Here is a 19447-nt window from a genome sequence, read left to right as displayed (position 1 = left end):
ACGCACACGACTGTGTGCTGGCCATGTCCACGTTGCGGACCACAAATTGTAGTTTGTAATGCATGGGCACCGACCATCTGCAGACGCAGACCCATTCACTTGAATGGGCTCCGTGATCCACATCGCTAAAAAGTAGTGCATGGACTTCTTTTTGGCATGTGGAGGCACGGACAGAAAATCCACGAAAGCACTTTAAATCTGTATCATGTGCAGGCACCCCAAGAGTCCTCCTTTCCCCACCTACACATAGATAAAGGCTACATGCACACGACCGTGGTGTGTTTTGCGGTGCGCAATTTGCGGAACGGCACAGACAGACTTTAATATAACTGTCTATTCTTGTCCGCAAAGCGCGGACAAGAATAGGACATGTTACTTTTTTTTTTGCGGGGCCACGGAACGGAGCAACGGAGGCAGACAGCACACGGAGTGCTGTCCGCATCTTTTGCGGCCCCATTGAAGTGAATGTGTCCACATCCGAGCCGCCAAAACTGTGGCTCGGATGCGGACCAAAACAACGGCCGTGTGCATGAGGCCAAAGCCTGAGAGTCCTGCTTCCCCTGATCACTCAGACTGTCCCGATTCCTGTCGCCCATACAATGACGGACAGCTTTATTTGTCTCCATTTGTATACAGTGGACAATGTGGGGGAACCAGGACTCTCAGCCTCTGGCAGCATTTAAACAGCTTTTTACATGAAAATACTGTATTATATCATAGAAAACTAACCCCAAGACCAGCGGCTCCTTGCTTACTCTACACTGCCCTCAGACAGAGATCTAACAAATCTGCTTTAACAGTACAACGCAGCGACAGATTCCAGGTACAACTCTGTATAGAGTTTACAGGTAATAATCAATGTCAAATAAATATAACGTTTGCTTCCAGAATTATTGCATACAATAGAAATAATTTTTGAATATATTAATTTTCTGAACCGGAAAGAATAGCTACACAATACAAGAGGGGAAGAAAAAAAAAAAAAAAGGACATCTTAATATACCTGCGAATACAGTATATTAGCCAGTAGTTAAATGTAAAGGCACGTAAGACAAGCATGCAAATAAAATAAAAAATTTTAAAAATAAAAAATAAACTGATTAAATAAACACAATCTGTTGAAGAAATAAATTATGAAGCAAGAACAAAAAATAAAATAAAAATTTGTATTAACTATCATGGAGATACGAAGGGGAGTAAATTGGTTTCCAGAGTTTTGTAAAGTTACAGATGTGTATAAAGAATAAAATTATAGACATGATATAAACTTTACATGTGCAACAACTATGGATTGCAAGCGGGATCACCTGGACATTGCATGTCAATGCTCAGAAGGAAATCCTCACTTCATTTTAGATCTACACAAAATGACCCATCTTGTTCAGCTTTTCAGTTACATTGCCTTTTATGCTCCACTCACAGCCAAAGCTGCATTCAAAGTTCCCATTGGTTTCCTGAAACTGCAGTGTAGATGGCAGACTGTAAAGAACAGAGTCGTTAAGCCTCATTGGGTTTCATCAATGAAGCGCAGTCTGACTCCAAACTCCAACAGCACAGGTTTTAAAGCAGCTCTTGGTGCGGCTGGAGAATAGGATGTGATGTCGAAGTTCAAAACACTCTTAGGCCTCATTCACACATCCTGGAAGAGTCAGTGTTTGATCCGTGTACCAGTTTTTTGCTATCTGCATGTCAAATCGCATTCACGGACACGGGTAAGCTGAAAATTAATTTATTTCCAGAGCATCGCCTAGCACCAATCTGTGAAAATCACGGACCAAACATGAATGGCATCCGTGTTGCATCTGTGGTTTTCACGGACCAATAGACTATAACATGTGTGCAGGATCCGTAATCATGGACAAAATAGGGCATGCTACTGTGGGCGCGGTCTGTGGGAAACAACTGATGTGATGGGTGTCCAAGGAGCCCACAGACCGCACACGTCTGATCCACCGAGGTGTGAAAGAGGCCTTACAGTTATTTTACATGATCTGAGGATGTAAACGCAAAGTTGTGATATTTTGCTTGTGAAGAAGTGAATTGTACACGAGGACGATAAGCAGCTATTTAAATTAAAAAATAGATATCTTAAAGAAATAAAATTCTATATAAATGAAAAAAAACTAACAAAAAAAAACACACACAACAACTAAAAAATTCCCTAATATTTAGGGAAACTAACAGATCTTTCTCCCTCCCGAGCTACGGTCAAAAGGATAACTGGCTAGGAGACATCACCCAGAAACCAGCATGGCGTAAAAATTCACTAAACGAGATTTGCAAGGTGTCCACAGATATCAACCCCCCCCCCCCCCCCCCCCCCCCCGCCGCAGAACCAGACAATCGGTTGCAGAGTTTTTGTCCATAAAGCAAAATAAGGAGGGGGCAAGTCCCGTGTACAAGGGGGGTGGTGGTCTTCATTAATGCTAAACTAATTTAACAACATCCAAAAAAGCAAAGAAAACAAGTTTGTGCATGCAGCATCTGTACAGCCGGGACTGTGGTCATCAGGCAGCCGGGAACGTGTCTCAGACTCAGGGGGGAGAGGGGAACGGGCGGCGAGTTATTTACAGACTGAAGGAGGAGGTCACACTGTTCCAAGTTTAGTCTCTGTCCTCGCTACTAAGATTGGAAGCAGAGTGTGGATGTGTGTGTGAGGGTAACTAGAGATGATTAAGGCAGATCTCTCAAAGGGCTGGAAGTCATTTGCCTTTTTGGTAAGTAGCTGCTTGTCCACAGAGCATGACGCGGGTGGTTGGCTGAGTTCTTGTAATACCTGAAATTCTGGGCAAATTAAGTAGTCAACACTAACAGTTCTTTGTCTCATGAGGCAGGGGTGAATCTGACGTCTAGAAGAGCAGCCTGTGGAGACAAAATGTAAGAAATTATTTAAAATAATAAAAGCACTGTAGTAGCATTCGTAGCAGAGGGCCCCTGCAAAACTCCGCACATCAGCTGTCCTCATGGTTTGAATAGGCGCCCATTAGCCCTTGATTAAAGGTGAGGGGATATCAATGGGCCACCTATGTAACACACTGATGGCTCTCCCTTAGGGCTCATGCACACAAACATATTTTCTTTCTGTGTCCGTTCCATTTTTTTTTTTGGGCGGACCGTATGCGGAACCATTTATTTCAATGGGTCTGCATTCTGTTTCCGTATTTCCGTTCCACAAAAACATAGAACATGTCCTATTATTGTCCGCATTACAGACAAGGATAGGACTGTTCTATCAAGGGCCAGCTGTTACGTTCCGTAAAATACGGAATGCACACAGACATCATCCGTATTTTTTGCGGATCCTTTTTTTTGCGGAAAGCAAAATACATATGGTCATGTGAAAGCCCTTAGTTGGGAGATTCTCCTCTATTACACATCCATATGGCCTTGACAAATTTAAACACGTCTTAAACATGATTTAAAGGCTATGTACACCTTTGGGGGCAAAAAAATATTATTTTTTTTGCATTGTACTCATTTTGAGCAAAAAAAAAAAAAAAATATATACATTTTTTCAATTGGCCTTTATTCAAATATTTAGAGCCCCTTTCTCTGTACAGCCTTGAGTTTCTCTAGTAGCAGGATCTGTATTTTTACTGTTTCCTGTCAGGCAGCTCAGCTGATGGCTCCTCATCTCTGACCTCCTAAATACTCATTATAGCTTAATTCTTATTTTACTGATAAGAATGTGGCTTAGGGCTCATTCCAACAAACATAAGGGCTCCGTGCCCATATTGCAGACCGCAAATGGTGGGTCCACAGTATACGGGCACTGGCCATGTCCTTTCCATGCTGCGGACTCATTGACTTGAATGGGTCCACGATCCGTGAGATATGGCCAAAGATATAGGACATGTCCTAATAGCTCCAGAGGAAAGCTTTGAAGCAGGCGAGTGTAGGGTCCAGTACACCCGAGTGCGTCTTACCTCTTCCTCCTCATCGGACATCTTAATAGCAATATCTGGTAACTTTATTGGCTTCTCCATGCATTCTCCATTCTCCTCGATTTTACCGTGCTCGGCTTCCCATTCTTGTAAAACTTGGTCAATGTTGAAGCGGCGGCGGTAATTCACAAAGAAATTTTTAACTTGAACCACAGATTTGTTTCCAATGACGTCAGAGATTGCTTGGAAATCGCGTCCGTATTTTCGGATGGCTGCAGAAGAACAAAGTAAGAAGCAGATCTGGGCACAGCAAGACCAAACGTAAAAAAAGGAGTAACCTGATGCAAGATTCACAGCAAGGTTGATTATACTGTTACACGTGTAACATATACTGCGGAGAGCCCGCACAGACACTCATCTGGGCTGTCGCCTTCACCCAAAGACATACAAGAGGTCAGCAGTGCTATATACGACATAGGATGCTTTAGAAGGAAGGGGGTTCCTGGTAAAGATTTTGCATCAAGGCCTAGGAGTTGCAAGCACTCCTTGGATATGGACTGCGCAAAAAAACAAATAAAACAGTGCATAGCTGATACAGTACTCTCATAATAGGGTTGGCCATTTATTAACTACCTTGTACGGCGAGAAGTTGCTCCTCTGTTGTCCAGCGAGCATTAAACTTTTGAGCAACCTAAATATATTTAAAAAAATATATAAAAATTAACCTCAAGCGTAGTAAACATATAAGACAGCATCTATACCATACGCCCCACTGACACATGTGCTGCCCAGTTAGATATCTGCAGGTAAAAACAAATGCTTCCATTTACTGACAGCATACATGAATCTTAAAATTTGAGGAGGTGAGAGATGAAAATTAACTACAAGATTACACCAGAAAATTGGTGGAAAAAAAAATACAAAAAAAAACCCACACACATTTGTGAAACGGGAGGTCCATTATAAAAATGCCTATTTTTGACAAGAATAGGACATGCTCTATATTTTTTGTGGGGCCGCGGAACAGAACAACGGATGCGGACGGCAGACGGTGTGCTGTCCGCATCTTTTGTGGCCCCATGGAAATGAATGGGTCCGAACAAGTTACGCAAGACTACGAAACAGATGTGAACCCATTCATATGGTCGTGTGAATAAGCCCTAATACACATATCAGGCTACTTTCACTTGCAGTAATCCCACTAGCATGCAGCGCTATTCTTGCTGTCAAAAAACAGACGTCAATAGGATTTACCATATGACGGATCCAACACAGTCGTGACTTCCTTTAGGAGCAGAAGCCACGATGCAGGTGTGAACAAAGCCTCGATACCACAAGACAAACATGATAGAAAACAGTCAATTCAGGCTTGAAGGTCTGTACTTACCTCAGGAATCCTGAACTCTTCCACTCCTCCCTGTAGCTTCTCCTTGAGAGCGCTGTTTGTCTGTTTAATATTTTGGATCTAAGGAGAAGGGAGAATTAATTTAGAAAAAAAAAACAAAAAAAAAACAACACCACTGATCTCAAAGAGGTTGTCCAGAATTTTGATACTGATATCAATAGTGACAGGATAGGCCATCAATACCAAAATCAACGGGGATCTGACACCAGTCACCTCCACCAATCAGATGTTTAGTTGCAGTTCAGGAAGCATACAGCTCTGCCCCCCCTGTGTAGTGGATGGAGCTGGTAACTGCAGCGCTGCTCCCATTCACTTCCATGGGAGTAGCGCTGCAATTATCGGCTCTGTTTACTGTGTAGTTCTGCCACTCACTTCTGGCACCGAAGCTACAAATAAACAGCTGATTGGCAGGGGTGCGGGGTGACGGACCGCTGTCAATGTGATGCTGATGGCCCACCCTGAAAATCCCTTTAAAGGGGTTGTCCAGGTTCAGAGCTAAAACCGGACATCCCTCCATTTTCCCCCGGCAGCCCCCCTGACAGGAGCATCGGAGCAGTTCATGCTCAGATGCTCTCCTTTGCCCTGCACTAAATCGCGCAGGGCAAAGGCATTTTTTGGAGATCCGGTGACGTACTGGGGCTCTCCATGTGGCTGCCAGGAACCCTGGTGACGTCACCGGCACTGATTGGCGGGATTTAGCGCTGCCCTAGCCAGTAAAACGGCTAGGGCAGAGCTAAAGCCTGCCCATCAAAGCCGGTGACGTCACCGAACACACTGCCGGGCGGAAGTTTCCGCTCGGCAGAGTGTTATTGAAAACAAAAGAGCCTGTGTCCTGCGCGATCTAGCACAGGGCAAGAGAGCGCATCGGAGCATGAGATGCTCCGATGCTAGCCTCAGGGGGGGCTGCCTAGGTGAAAATGAAAATAAGGGTATGTCCGGGTTCAGCTCTGAACCCGGACAAACCCTTTAAGGTGTAGACAAAAATAGTGAACGGGAGTTTTAGCCTTTAACATTAATGTCCAATCTCTAGGTAAGGTCATTAATCCTTAGTGTGTCCTTTGTTGTGCTGATCATAGGGTTCCCGGGGTCCTGCTCCCATCAATTACACATTATTCATCAGTTGTATCATCGTGGCATATCACGAATAGATGCTGTCAGTGTCAGATGGGTGCAGGTCCTACCTCAGGGACCCACTCCCATCTCTAGAACGTTCCCCCCGAATTGAACGGCGAGCAGCCGTACATGCACAGCCACCCTCTGTTCACCACTATGGAACTCTTGACAACAGCAGAGCGCTCCCGCTCGGCTTCTTTCAGAACTTGGAGAGCACGTTATACTCTCCTTTTCTTTAGAGGCTCCATTCCCACAGCTGGGACCAGTAGCTATCCAACACTGATGACATATCCTAGCGATATTCCACAAGTCCCAGATGGGCCAACCCCTTTGATTACCAGCTAAATTTCTTCATGTCAGCAGATGTTTTCTAAATTTCTTCGATGACGTGTTTGAGGGACTGTCCTATGCATGAGAAGTTGAGGGTGTATATAAGCTTTTTTGCCTTGTTATATATTTTATAGCTTTTGTATTACTTTTTTTAATCTTACAGTAATACTGTTTTACACTTCTTTTACAGTTATATCATCATGCTTCTGTATGTCAATGCATTATGATATGTGTCACGGTAGCAGAGATTAGGGCAATGTTTAATGGCCCTAAAAGCAAGCGTAATGAACAGACAGCCCTGGGGCCCATTTCTGTACTGGTGACCCTCTGATCATTCCATGGTTATTCTTGACCACACCAATGAAAGAGTTAATAGGCCGAGCTCCTCTGATCCCACCCATTACAGCAGAAGCCCAGCTGTCAATCAGCCAAGCACCCTCTCTAGGGAGGAATGGGACATCAGTGCAGGGCTTATGTTTCAGCACCGGGGGGGGGGGGGGAAATAATAATAAAAAATAAAAATAAATAAGGCTGCTTAAAGAGTTTTATGATAATCGGGATAGGTCATCAGTATCTGATTGGTGGGGGTTCCGACACCTGAGACCCCTATTCATCGGCTGCTTGAGAAGGCACTGGCGCTTGCAGTTGTGCCACGGCCTTCTCGCAGCTTTCCCTAGGCCGTGTGAGGTTACGTTCATTGGTCAAGTGACCTAAGCGCAGCTCCACTACATAGACGTGAACGGGGCTGAGCTGCAATACCAAGGACAGCTGCTATTAAATGGACAGCGCTGTGGTGAGCACGGAGAAGGTCACCGTGCCTTCTCAAAAAGCTGAACGACCATGACTCCGGGGTAGGTCATCGGTAACAAGATCTCGGAAAACCATTTTAATGGCCGCCGTAAAATGGCGTTTAAGAATTACAATCCGTGCGATCCCTGGGTATTGGTACTCGCCTGTCTCTTTATGGTCACTAGCTCCATATCCAGCTGTCTCAGCAGTGTCGTCGCAGCATTGGCGTTTGCAGAAACTGCTTGAACATCTTCTTGGAAAAGGAACATTCCCTTGGGAGGGTTCCTCTTAGCTCTGTTCTTGGCCTGTGATGGATGTTTATCTTTCTTCACATGAGGGATGGTATCGTTTTTTGGCTCCTGTCCACATAATAAAACACATATAAAGTGCAAATTTAAAAAAAAGCTACTTTTATTTTTTTTTAAATCAGGGTTATTCCTACCAGAGACCTTTCATTTCACATAAAAACTCATGAGGAGATTTATCCTCTCCCTATGCCAGGTATATTTATAATTAAAAAGTTGCAACACACGGTATTCCAATTTTTTTTAAATGCAATTACGACTAAATTTAGTTGCACCTGCCATTTTTACACCATCCTCACCAGTTTCTGAAACAGGGGGAATATTGAGGAACATTTATCATTATTTATGCCAGAAATTGGCATAAATGATTACTAAAATCTATGCCAGCTATGAGCAGAACAGTGAGTGCAGCTCTGGAGTATAATACAGGATGTAACTGAGGATCAGTACAGGATAAGTAATGTAATGTATGCACACAGTGACTCCACCAGCAGAATAGTGAGTGCAGCTCTGGAGTATAATACAGGATGTAACTCAGGATCAGTACAGGATAAGTAATGTAATGTATGTACGCAGTGACTGCACCAGCAGAATAGTGAGTGCAGCTCTGGAGTATAATACAGGATGTAACTCAGGATCAGTACAGGATAAGTAATGTATGTACACAGTGACTATACCAGCAGAATAGTGAGTGCAGCTCTGGAGTATAATACAGGATGTAACTCAGGATCAGTACAGGATAAGTAATGTATGTACACAGTGACTGCACCAGCAGAATAGTGAGTGCAGCTCTGGAGTATAATACAGGATGTAACTCAGATGATGTCATGTGAAAACATGATACTTTTATTAGCACTGATAATAAAACTGATGCCACTCTACACTGGACATATATTTGACCCTGGATGCTGTTTTCAATTATGGCCATGCTGTTCTCTAACAGTACAACTTTCAGGTACTTCTAGCAGAATAAATGGTGAATTAAAGCACAAAGGAAAACTGTTGCATGAGTAGCTTCCTCATCAGCGACTGATCCTCTAATTCGATTGTAGCTGGTGAATGTAGAATATGTGGAGAGCAGCGAGAGATGAATGTTCACCATTAGCACACAAAAGCCTGCTGACAATTAAACACAACACATTCATCTCCCTCATTCTAAGCAAGGACTCGTGCTTCCATTTATAGATGCAAAATTACCGCAGAAATCATCTTAGAGGAAAGCTGCATCTAAATTAGGGACCACGCTGCTGCCTTCAAGTCTTTGGCATACTGAACCTGCAATGATTAAAGGGATTTTCCACAAGCACTGCAGTAACCAGCTCCATCCACAACACAATGGATGGAGCCGTGCAGTCCTGGAGCTACTTTACAACAGCTGATTGGAGGGGATGCAGGGAGTCAACGGACCATCCTGGGGATAGGTCATCTACATAAAATCCTGGAATTGCTTTCCCCATCAAATAATTCTGGAGCTTCTTTATCAAGAACTCTGCATTGTGGTGTTCCTCCGTCACTCTTCCTGGAAATGTATGTTTAACCATTCCTCTAATAAATGGGACATTTCTATACACAGACCAATCAGTGCAGCGATACACCTTGCAGACAAGGGGATTGGTAACACACAATATATTTACATACACTTCCAGGAGGAGTAAAAGAGGAACAGTACAATGCAGAGTTCTGAGAAACAATGCCCCAATGCCTGCATGTGATAACAGATGCAGGCAGGTCCTCTTTGAATATGTTTTTAGAGCAGCCTCCGCGCATTACTTGCCTCTTTTTTAGGTTCTTTTAGCGGATCGACCACCATATCAATCGCGTTGCCGCCATTGTTCTCTTCCATCTCGTCTCCACTAATAAAATTAAAAAAGATTTTTAAAAATACACATGCATGCAAAAATTAGCCGAACCTATTTCAGCTTGCTCCTTGCAGCCATTACAATGTAGTGGAAAACTGATCTGTCAGACAATTTAAAGGGGTTGTAGAGGATTAGAAAAACATGGCGGCTTTCTTGCACAAGGAGCGACACACCTGTCCACAGGCTGTCTGTGGTACTGCAGCTCAGCCACGTTCACTTCCCGGGGTTTTCTGAGACTTAAATACTGATGACCTATCCTCTAGATCGATCAGATACCGATGACCTGTCGGGGTCTGACACCCAGCTGTTTGAGGAGGCACTGGCGCCCGCAGTAGCACCGCAGCCTACTTGCAGCTTTCCCTAGGCCAGTGACACGTTCATCGGTCACATGACCTAGGAGCAGCTCAGCCCCATAGAAGTGAATGGGGCTGAGCGTGATACCAAGCAGTGGCTATACTATGTAAGGCTCTGCCACTTGGCGAGCTGAGAGAAGGCCTCGGCTCCCGTACTAGAAGCCCTGCCTTCTAAAAATCAGCGGGTGTCAGACCCCACCGATCAGATACTGATGACCTATACTCTAGATTTAAGTCTCAGAAAACCCCTTTAAGCAGGGCCAGCAGCCACTTAAGCGGCGTTTACATTCTCACACAACGGCCATGTTTTCCTCTGTTTTCACTCATGTGTACGTGGCTGAATTTTTCCTGCAGACATCTGCACTGTCTGAACAGAGGCCACAGCTGGCCGCACACAAGATGAACACTGGAGGATTCTTACCCCCCTCTCGAGGGAATTAAATGCTTGTCTATGGGGGCGACACAGTCGTCGACCGAACGAGCATTCAGTAGACTTAAGCCGGCATCGAAACGCACTCCGCAAAACTCCTACATGTAAATTGACAAAGCCACCAGCCGTCCAAATAATGCTGGCGCTTAACTGAAAGTAATGTTGCTATGGATATTTTCCCCCAGTGAATTGAGGACCATTTCGGCTTATTCCTGGAGTGATTAACAAAAGGACACTTTTCACTGTAAAATACAGAACTGGGAACAGAAAGTACATTGATAAATCTGGAGCAGGTGCGGGCGAGGAGGTGAGAGGCGGGGGGAGCGGGCGCTCCTTACACAAAGCAGAAATCACATTAGAGTCCTTCTTTTACCTTCCTTCCCGTTCACGTTTTTGCTTGCGCGCATGGCGATCCATCACGCTGGTCTTGGACCTGGTCTTCTTCCAGGAGTAATAAAATTTCACTAGGCTGGCGATGGATTTATCGGGAAGCTGCAAGGAATTAAACAAGTTGTCCCATGAAGAATATTCTACATTCAAGCCTGGATCTGAATGCCTCTGAAATTGCATGCGATTAAAAAAATTATTAACTGATTTTTATCTGTATAGCGCCAACTGCTGTTTATTTTTTTATGCCTTTCTCTGTCCATCTCAGATACGTCGCTGGGCTGGTCGCACATGCTCAGTTCCATTCTTCAACTGCCACCAGCCAGATCTACTGTTAGAGGCTGTGACAGTTACAGAGCTGCAGCAGAATGGACACGCCCCCCTGAGCTGTCATAGGGAGAGAGCTGCATCAGAATGGACACGCCCCCCTGAGCTGTCATAGGGAGAGAGCTGCAGCAGAATGGACACGCCCCCCTGAGCTGTCATAGGGAGAGAGCTGCAGCAGAATGGACACGCCCCCCTGAGCTGTCATAGGGAGAGAGCTGCAGCAGAATGGACACATCCCCCTGAGCTGTCATAGGGAGAGAGCTGCAGCAGAATGGACACATCCCCCTGAGCTGTCATAGGGAGAGAGCTGCAGCAGAATGGACACGCCAACTGCCAACCCGAAGGGAATCTAGAGGGGCAATGGGAGCAATGAATGGGGAGATCTCTGGATCCATGTGAGGGACAGGGCTGGTTCTAGCTTTGTTAGAAAGAGACGCTCGTGTACTATATGACGTCTGATCATTTTACATCAATCATGGGATCACCCTTTTAAAAGGGTTATCCCATGATTAATGTAAAAAATGAAAATCATGTAGTACATGACAATCTCTTTCTAACAAAGCTAGAACCAGCCCTGTACCTCACAGAGATCTCCCCCATTCATGGCTCCAAGCTGGCAGTTTAGGAGGCATGTCTTTCTCAGAGGGAGTGTCCTTTCTGATGCCGCTCTCTCTCTATAACAGCTTAGGAGGCAGTTGCAGGATGGAAGTGAGAATGTGCGACCTTCTCAGTGAGGTGTACAGAAAAATTAGAGAACTAAACAGCAGGTGGCGCTATACACATACAATTTATTGGCAAACTCAGCGGCCATACTACATTTTAATGACATGCAAATACGAAGTACTCAGATCCAGCTGCTTGTAGAATAGTTTTCATAGGACAACGTCTTTAAGCAAAGATTTGTCAGGAAATGAGTCTGTGCCGGCCCAGCTGGATAAAGTTTGTGCAAGTGCATGTTCTGATGCCTTGTGAGGATGGGGCTAGTAACATACAACTTACATTAATCTAGGTTTTCGTAATGGTAAAAATTCTGAGAAAAAATAAAAAGCAATCCCGCTGCAGTTTTTATATATTTTACAGCATACACAGATCATCATAAATGATGGCAGAATGCATTGTACAGGCTATTTCTTGATGATGCCAAGTTTGTGTAGTATTTTAGGTTTTGGGACTTGGAGTTAACAAGTGAGGTCATACATTTTTATTTAGCATAGCTTTATTCAATTTTATTTTTTCTTATTAAAACCCAAAGGGTAATTTTTAAATTTAGATTATTTTTTTTTTTTTCATAATTTGCCGGCATATATCCATGTACTAGTAAATTAGCCTGTACACTAATTGTTCGGGTATTCAAACGTATGCCTTAACAGGGTATGTAGTCAGCCAGCCCGGGGGAGTCCTTCAATGTGCTTTCTGCAATACATGGCATAAGCCTTGGTAGCATCGCAGATCTACCCCGTTACGCAATACAAGGGGAGATCAAGCATATACATTAAAAGGGGTTGTCCAAAAATATTATATTGATGGCCTATCCTCAGGATAAGGTCATCAATATCAGATCAGCGTAGGTCCGCTCAAGACAACCCCAGCAATCTGCTGTATGAAGAGGCCACTCTTTACAGTGTACGGCGCTGTGCTCTATAGGCTGTGTAGTGGCTGTGCTTGGTATTGCAGCTACCTACCATTCTGGGCTGCATCTAGGCCGTGTGACCCATGTAGGGTGAAGTCACTGACCTAGGAAGAAGCTTCACAGAGCGCTGCAGCCTCTTCAGACAGCTGGTCGGCGGGGGTGCCGGGAGTCGGACCCCGAACCATCTGATATTGATGACCTACCCATCAATACCAAAATCCCTGATAACCCCTTTATAACTCTGCACAGGGCTCCAATCAACTATCAAATTGACAGTTGGGCCATCTATAAGTTGGCAATTCCTTCAACTGCACAGAAAGGGCAGCAGACTGTTCTTTTCTATACAGGGGGACGCTACAAAACATGGCCACCTCCGTAGCTTGCCATATGGCTGTAACACGACTTCTACAGCCAGGGGAAGGTGCAGAAACTTTTCCAGATGACACCATACAATGCTCTGTATGTAGATAATGTAGTCCTGCAAGCAATGGTGTATATCGTGCCCCGCTATGTAGTACCAGCGTAACCCACAGCTTCGCTGCAGCAGAGATTTTCCCTGCATGGTTCTTACCATTTGCTGGATCCGGTGAAAGGTTTTTCCATGAAAGCTGAACGCTTGTTCGAACAGAACTTTATCCTCCACCGTCCATTCGTCAGGAAACGGGGTAAAGTTAGGTAAATCAGCCAATGACTTCTCAATGTTGTGTTTGTGCCAGAAAAGCATTCCAAGAGCCTGTGACGGAAGCGTGTAATCGTGTAAGTCACGGCAGGGACGTGAACAACATGTCAGAAGTAAGCGGCCAATGTTTGCACACAGACGTGTGCGCTTCTGGTCCGTCCAGTAATCTAGCATTTTACAAGTGTGCCACAGAGCTTAACATGGGAGGTCACCTGCATACAAATAAATTATGTGACACTAATAAGATCCAGGTTCCTTTAATATAACAACCGCGAGTACCTCAGCCTGGAGCATTAGCACATTGGAAGAAGGGACAAGCAAAGCTCTGCACACTTTATGGGCCGCTCTGATCAATTATCCTATACCTGTTGCATCCCCAACTCTTTTGCAGGACTACGACTCTTAGCCACACGTGGCCAAGGCATGGAAGGAGATGCATTTTTGCAAAAATCAGAAAGCTACAATTTGGGGAATATCATAGAAAGTAATAAAAGACAAGCCAACAAGTTAGGTGCTGGCGGCAAATTCTGCATGCACTGGCTACACGATGCCAGGGATTTCACCAGTCCTGCTACATGAAGGCAGAGCAGTGATGTTTCCTTGCACAGCAGCTGTAATAGTGTAGGAAAGGAAAGGGGCCCTGTAACAGGCCATTCGCTCACCAGCCCCCCACCGCTCCAGTTGTGAAGCTTACCAAGTCTCCGCTAGTCTCTACCTCACGAGAGGCACGCTTTGGCAATCACTGGACGAGGCAGGTTGCCACGGCAGCCAGTGATTGGCAGAACGGACATCCCCAGGCATTTACGGCGTGTCGAGATTGGATCAGGAAGCAAAGACCAGAGGAACCCGGTGCCAGAACGGGAACGGTGAAGGATGGATATAGGCTTATCTTTTTTCTATCCCACTTTGAACCAGTGACTGATCAGCTGCAAATTTGCCATTGAGGATCTTCATGCAGCAGATCCGCAGTCTTGTACAGTACCAGCAAAGTGGATTCAAATTTCTGAATTCTCATTCACACGTTGCATTAAAAAAATAAAAAATAAATTATAATAAAATGATAAAAATGCAGCAGAAAAGGTGTCGCATCGTAGAATTGAAATCTGCACCCAGTAAATTTATAAAGCAGATTTCACCCTTTGTAATGGAGAGAGTGAAATTTGCTGGCTTTCCTGCTGCAAAAACCGCATGTAACATGTGATTTTTGCTGCAGGAAGGCGCCAGAAACCACAGCGGATTTTTTGTCACGTTTAAACCCGGCCTGACACTACAACCGGTAGAAACAACTCATTACCTGCTCCATGTTATAGCCGTGTTTCTCTTTTGCCACAGAAATATATTCATCCACTGAAAAACAGACAGAGGTTAGATTAATGGATGAGGCGAGATCATAGGACGACGATCTGAATAAGTCCAAAGTGCCATGGACGTGCACACAGGCTGGTGTTTTTGCCTATAGTGTGCAAGCACGACCACCGATGCTGGATTACAGGGTGGTCACAACCATGGATACGGGCAGTGTATAACGTGATGGAAAAATGAATCCAGCCAGCAAAGGAAGCAATATGGAGAATCACAATACATTAGTAAGTGCCTTGTATTAACTTTATCTACATGATAAATGCCATTTGCTGAAGTGAGACAACCCCTTTAAGAGTGCGGCATGAAATATAAAAATCAATATAAAGACCCAATGCCACGCTGCCCAGAGAAGTGGAGGGGATTGAAAACATCAGAAACTGTTACAGCAAAGATGTAAAGATTGTTCCATCATTTCCCCAACAAATCAAAAGGTAAACGGTGTGTAGAGCCCAATGTTATAGTAATGTGTGATTCGGGACTGAACCCTGCAGCCTGACACCTACGACCATAGTGTGCAATGGGATTCATGCGCAGCTCCTGACTGCCATCTAGTGGCAGAGTACAGACATTTATCTGCTGTAAAAGGTGAGAAAATAAGACTCCTAGACATGAACTATTGAGGGTCATTTAACTGAAAATCCATAGAAATAGAGAATAATAATTTTGAACACTGAATATCTGAAGACGGGCCCACAAGCACTAAATACATGATCCAACCTGCAATGCAGCCCTGTTCCTCAATAAAAGCTCCGGACTATGTTATACAGGGTGGGACACTCACATTTAGCCTCCGATAGATTCTGGTTAGGTGACCACACCAGCATGCCCAGATTCTCTCGCTCCTGACAGGTTTTTGCTACTTCTGTAAGAGACAAAAAAAAAAAAAACATGACAAATAAATACATTTTATATCTGAAAATACGGGGACAGAACTTGCTATGAGCAAACAAAATTTTCCCTGAACTGCCTGCAGGGCAAAGGTGGAAAATGTAAAATCTTCTTGACTTTCTCTAGTTATACAATATTGGGCCTTAGGTGCATAAAACCAGAGATTTTTCTTTTGAATGTGGACTTGAAGATGTCATAAACAGAGAAATATTGGTTGACGCGGAGCTGTAGCATCTTCTGCTGCACCTTTATATACTATGCAATTTTATAAAAGCAGATACCTTGTCTACTAAAGATAAATTGTGTATATCATGAGGCTCCTGATCGGAAACGGGTCACTGAAGAGCACATAAAATAATGCTGTAATACGTCTAGGACGGCAGCCATACATTATGCAGCAGAAAACTAAGGTTATCTCGGGACTTTCACTATACAGTGACTGAACACATCTTAAATCTCAGAAATTATAGGCTTGATGTACTGAGGCAGAAGTTCCGGCTGTGCCCTCTAGAGGGCAGACAATCTGCATTATGGAGCGGTGGCCGTGTGATCCTGCTCAGTAGCCTGGACAAGGGAGCGCTGATCTGCACAACGACACAATCTGCAGATTATAATCGAATGCTTATGGGAGGCTCAAATAAATAGTCATTAGCGAGTCAGGAATTACATCCAGGTAATCATCCTACAGCCAGGCTATGCTCCGGCTGCTGCAACAAAGGGCAAGGCCACGTGCGACAACAGCTCTTGTGGATATGCCATCTTGTCACTTAGGCTAAGTTCACATCAGCGTTCAGCCTTTCCGTTCTTCGACTCCGTTATAGGGGCTGGAAAAACGGAAAGGACGGATTCAGCACATAACTGAGCAGAACGGAGCCTACGGACCCCATAGACTATAATGGGGTCCGTTAGGTTTCCGCCCAGAGGAAGATTTTTGAAGCGGAGATAAAAATCCTGCATGTACTACTTTTGTCTCCGTTCCAAAATCATCTTCTGAGCGTAAACCTAACGGACCCAGTTATAGTCTATGGGGGTCTATGGGGTCCGTAGGCTCCGTTATGTGCCGAATCCGTCCTTTCCGTTTTTTCCTGCCCCTATTATGGAGTAGGAGAACGGAAAGGCTGAACGCTGATGTGAATGAATGCCGATAATACATTCATATGTGACACCAGGGAAAGGTTCTCCACCAGAACAAGGAGACAGATGACAAGGGGTAAGGTTACCATCAAATAATAAAATAAAAAAATTATATATATATATATTTTTTTTTTTTTTTTCCAGAAATATTTAATATTGTATCTGCTCTTAAGTATAGGTTACAGATAATGGGTGATGTCATCATTTGCTTTGACAAAGTCTGAACAGGAAATAAATCCATATTACTATGAAACATCACAACCTAAAATGTATCCTGTACTGATCCCGAGTTACATCCTGTATTATACTCCAGAGCTGCACTCACTATTCTGCTGGTGCAGTCACTGTGTACATACATTACTTATCCTGTACTGATCCTGAGTTACATCCTGTAATATACTCCAGAGCTGCACTCACTATTCTGCTGGTGCAGTCACTGTGTACATACATTACTTATCCTGTACTGATCCTGAGTTACATCCAGTATTATACTCCAGAGCTGCACTCACTATTCTGCTGGTGCAGTCACTGTGTACATACATTACTTATCCTGTACTGATCCTGAGTTACATCCTGTATTATACTCCAGAGCTGCACTCACTATTCTGCTGGTGCAGTCACTGTGTACATACATTACTTATCCTGTACTGATCCTGAGTTACATCCTGTAATATACTCCAGAGCTGTACTCACTATTCTGCTGGTGCAGTCACTGTGTACAGACATTACTTATCCTGTACTGATCCCGAGTTACATCCTGTATTATACTCCAGAGCTGCACTCACTATTCTGCTGGTGCAGTCACTGTGTACATACATTACTTATCCTGTACTGATCCTGAGTTACATCCTGTATTATACTCCAGAGCTGCACTCACTATTCTGCTGGTGCAGTCACTGTGTACATACATTACTTATCCTGTACTGATCCTGAGTTACATCCTGTATTATACTCCAGAGCTGTACTCACTATTCTGCTGGTGCAGTCACTGTGTACAGACATTACTTATCCTGTACTGATCCCGAGTTACATCCTGTATTATACTCCAGAGCTGCACTCACTATTCTGCTGGTGCAGTCACTGTGTACATACATTACATTACTTATCCTGTACTGATCCTGAGTTACATCCTCTATTATACTCCAGAGCTGCACTCACTATTCTGCTGGTGCAGTCACTGTGTACATACATTACCTATCCTGTATATATATCATAATACAGTATGTAATGTACAACATAATATAACAATGTTGTACATTACATACTGTATTATGCTATATTTACAGGATATGTAATATATGTACACAGTTACTCCACCAGCAGAATAGTGAGTGCAGCTCTGGAGTATAATACAGGATGTAACTCAGGATCAGTACAGGATAAGTAATGTATGTACACAGTGACTGCACCAGCAGAATAGTGAGTGCAGCTCTGGAGTATAAGGCCCCTTTCACATGGGCGAGTATTCCACGCGGATGCGATGCGCGAGTTGAACGCATTGCATCCGCACTGAATCCTGACCCATTAATTTCCAATGGGGCTGTGCACACGAGCGGTGATTTTCACGCATCACTTGTGCGTTGTGTGAAAAATCGCAGTATGTTCTATATTCTGCGTTTTTCACGCAACGCAGGCCCCATAGAAGTGAATGGGGCTGCGCTAAAATTGCAAGCATCTGCAAGCAAGTGCGGATGCGGTGCGATTTTCACGCACGGTTGCTAGGAGATGATCGGGATGGAGACCCGATCATTATTATTTTCCCTTATAACATGGTGATGGATCATGTGATGAGCGTAGTGATGTCATCAAAGGTCCTATTGCTCACAGCACAGAAGACAGAAACGATGCCTGCTGCGCGAGCATGTGGATTAAGGAGAGTTTAATTATTTTTTCATTTTTTTTAACCCCTCCAGCGCTATTGTACTATGCATTCTGTATTCAGAATGTATTATTTTCCCTTATAACATGGTTATAAGGGAAAATAATACAATCTACAGAACACCGATCCCAAGCCCGAACTTCTGTGAAGAAGTGCGGGTACCAAACATGCGCGATTTTTCTCACGCGAGTGCAAAACTCATTACAATGTTTTGAACTCGCGCATGTTCCCGCAACGCCCGTGTGAAACCAACCTAATAGAGGATATAACTTAGGATCAGTACAGGATAAGTAATGTATGTACACAATGACTCCACAGGCAGAATAGGGAGTGCAGCTCTGAAGCATACAGTCTGTAACTGGAGAAAGGTACATGAGAAGTAAGGCATTTGCAAAGTATCACACTTAAGACATAATACCTATGGATAACACAATGTGCAAAAAAAGAAAAAGAACAAGAACAAGAACTGGATCGCACATCCACATGCCCAGTGCTAGGTTTGACATTGCTGTTTGGCTGCTGGGTCGGCGCGCCAAATTTAGAGTAGGTCCTACTCAGAGGCAACCTTGGCGTGGTGAGAGGGCTGGGCTTATGACTTTTGATCAAAATGTACACTAATGCCTCAGTTAGCATGTAGCATAGCAGGCGGTACATATGCGCTGAGTAGCAGTTATGAGATCAGAGCATGAGGAT

General features: G+C 44.1%; 1 protein-coding gene across 1 annotated transcript in view; it reads right to left on the bottom strand.

Annotated features, from left to right (window-relative positions):
• Window positions 1-464: 464 nt before the first annotated feature.
• RCOR1 (REST corepressor 1) overlaps window positions 465-19447 on the bottom strand; it is a 40534-nt gene continuing 21551 nt past the window's right edge. Inside the window, exons 3-12 of the mRNA XM_040412215.1 lie at window positions 15635-15715; window positions 14786-14838; window positions 13384-13545; window positions 10842-10960; window positions 9601-9679; window positions 7686-7880; window positions 5272-5349; window positions 4518-4575; window positions 3927-4156; window positions 465-2862 (exon numbers count right to left, since the gene is read on the bottom strand). Coding sequence (XP_040268149.1) covers window positions 2824-2862; window positions 3927-4156; window positions 4518-4575; window positions 5272-5349; window positions 7686-7880; window positions 9601-9679; window positions 10842-10960; window positions 13384-13545; window positions 14786-14838; window positions 15635-15715 — 1094 coding nt within the window. The 3' untranslated portion in view covers window positions 465-2823. The remainder of the gene's footprint in view (window positions 2863-3926; window positions 4157-4517; window positions 4576-5271; window positions 5350-7685; window positions 7881-9600; window positions 9680-10841; window positions 10961-13383; window positions 13546-14785; window positions 14839-15634; window positions 15716-19447) is intronic.

The sequence above is a fragment of the Bufo bufo genome, chromosome 11 (assembly GCF_905171765.1).
Source record: "Bufo bufo chromosome 11, aBufBuf1.1, whole genome shotgun sequence".
In the NCBI taxonomy this organism is placed as follows: domain Eukaryota; kingdom Metazoa; phylum Chordata; class Amphibia; order Anura; family Bufonidae; genus Bufo; species Bufo bufo.
Note: the sequence above shows the minus strand (reverse complement) of the source record. Positions and strands in the feature narration are given on the sequence as shown.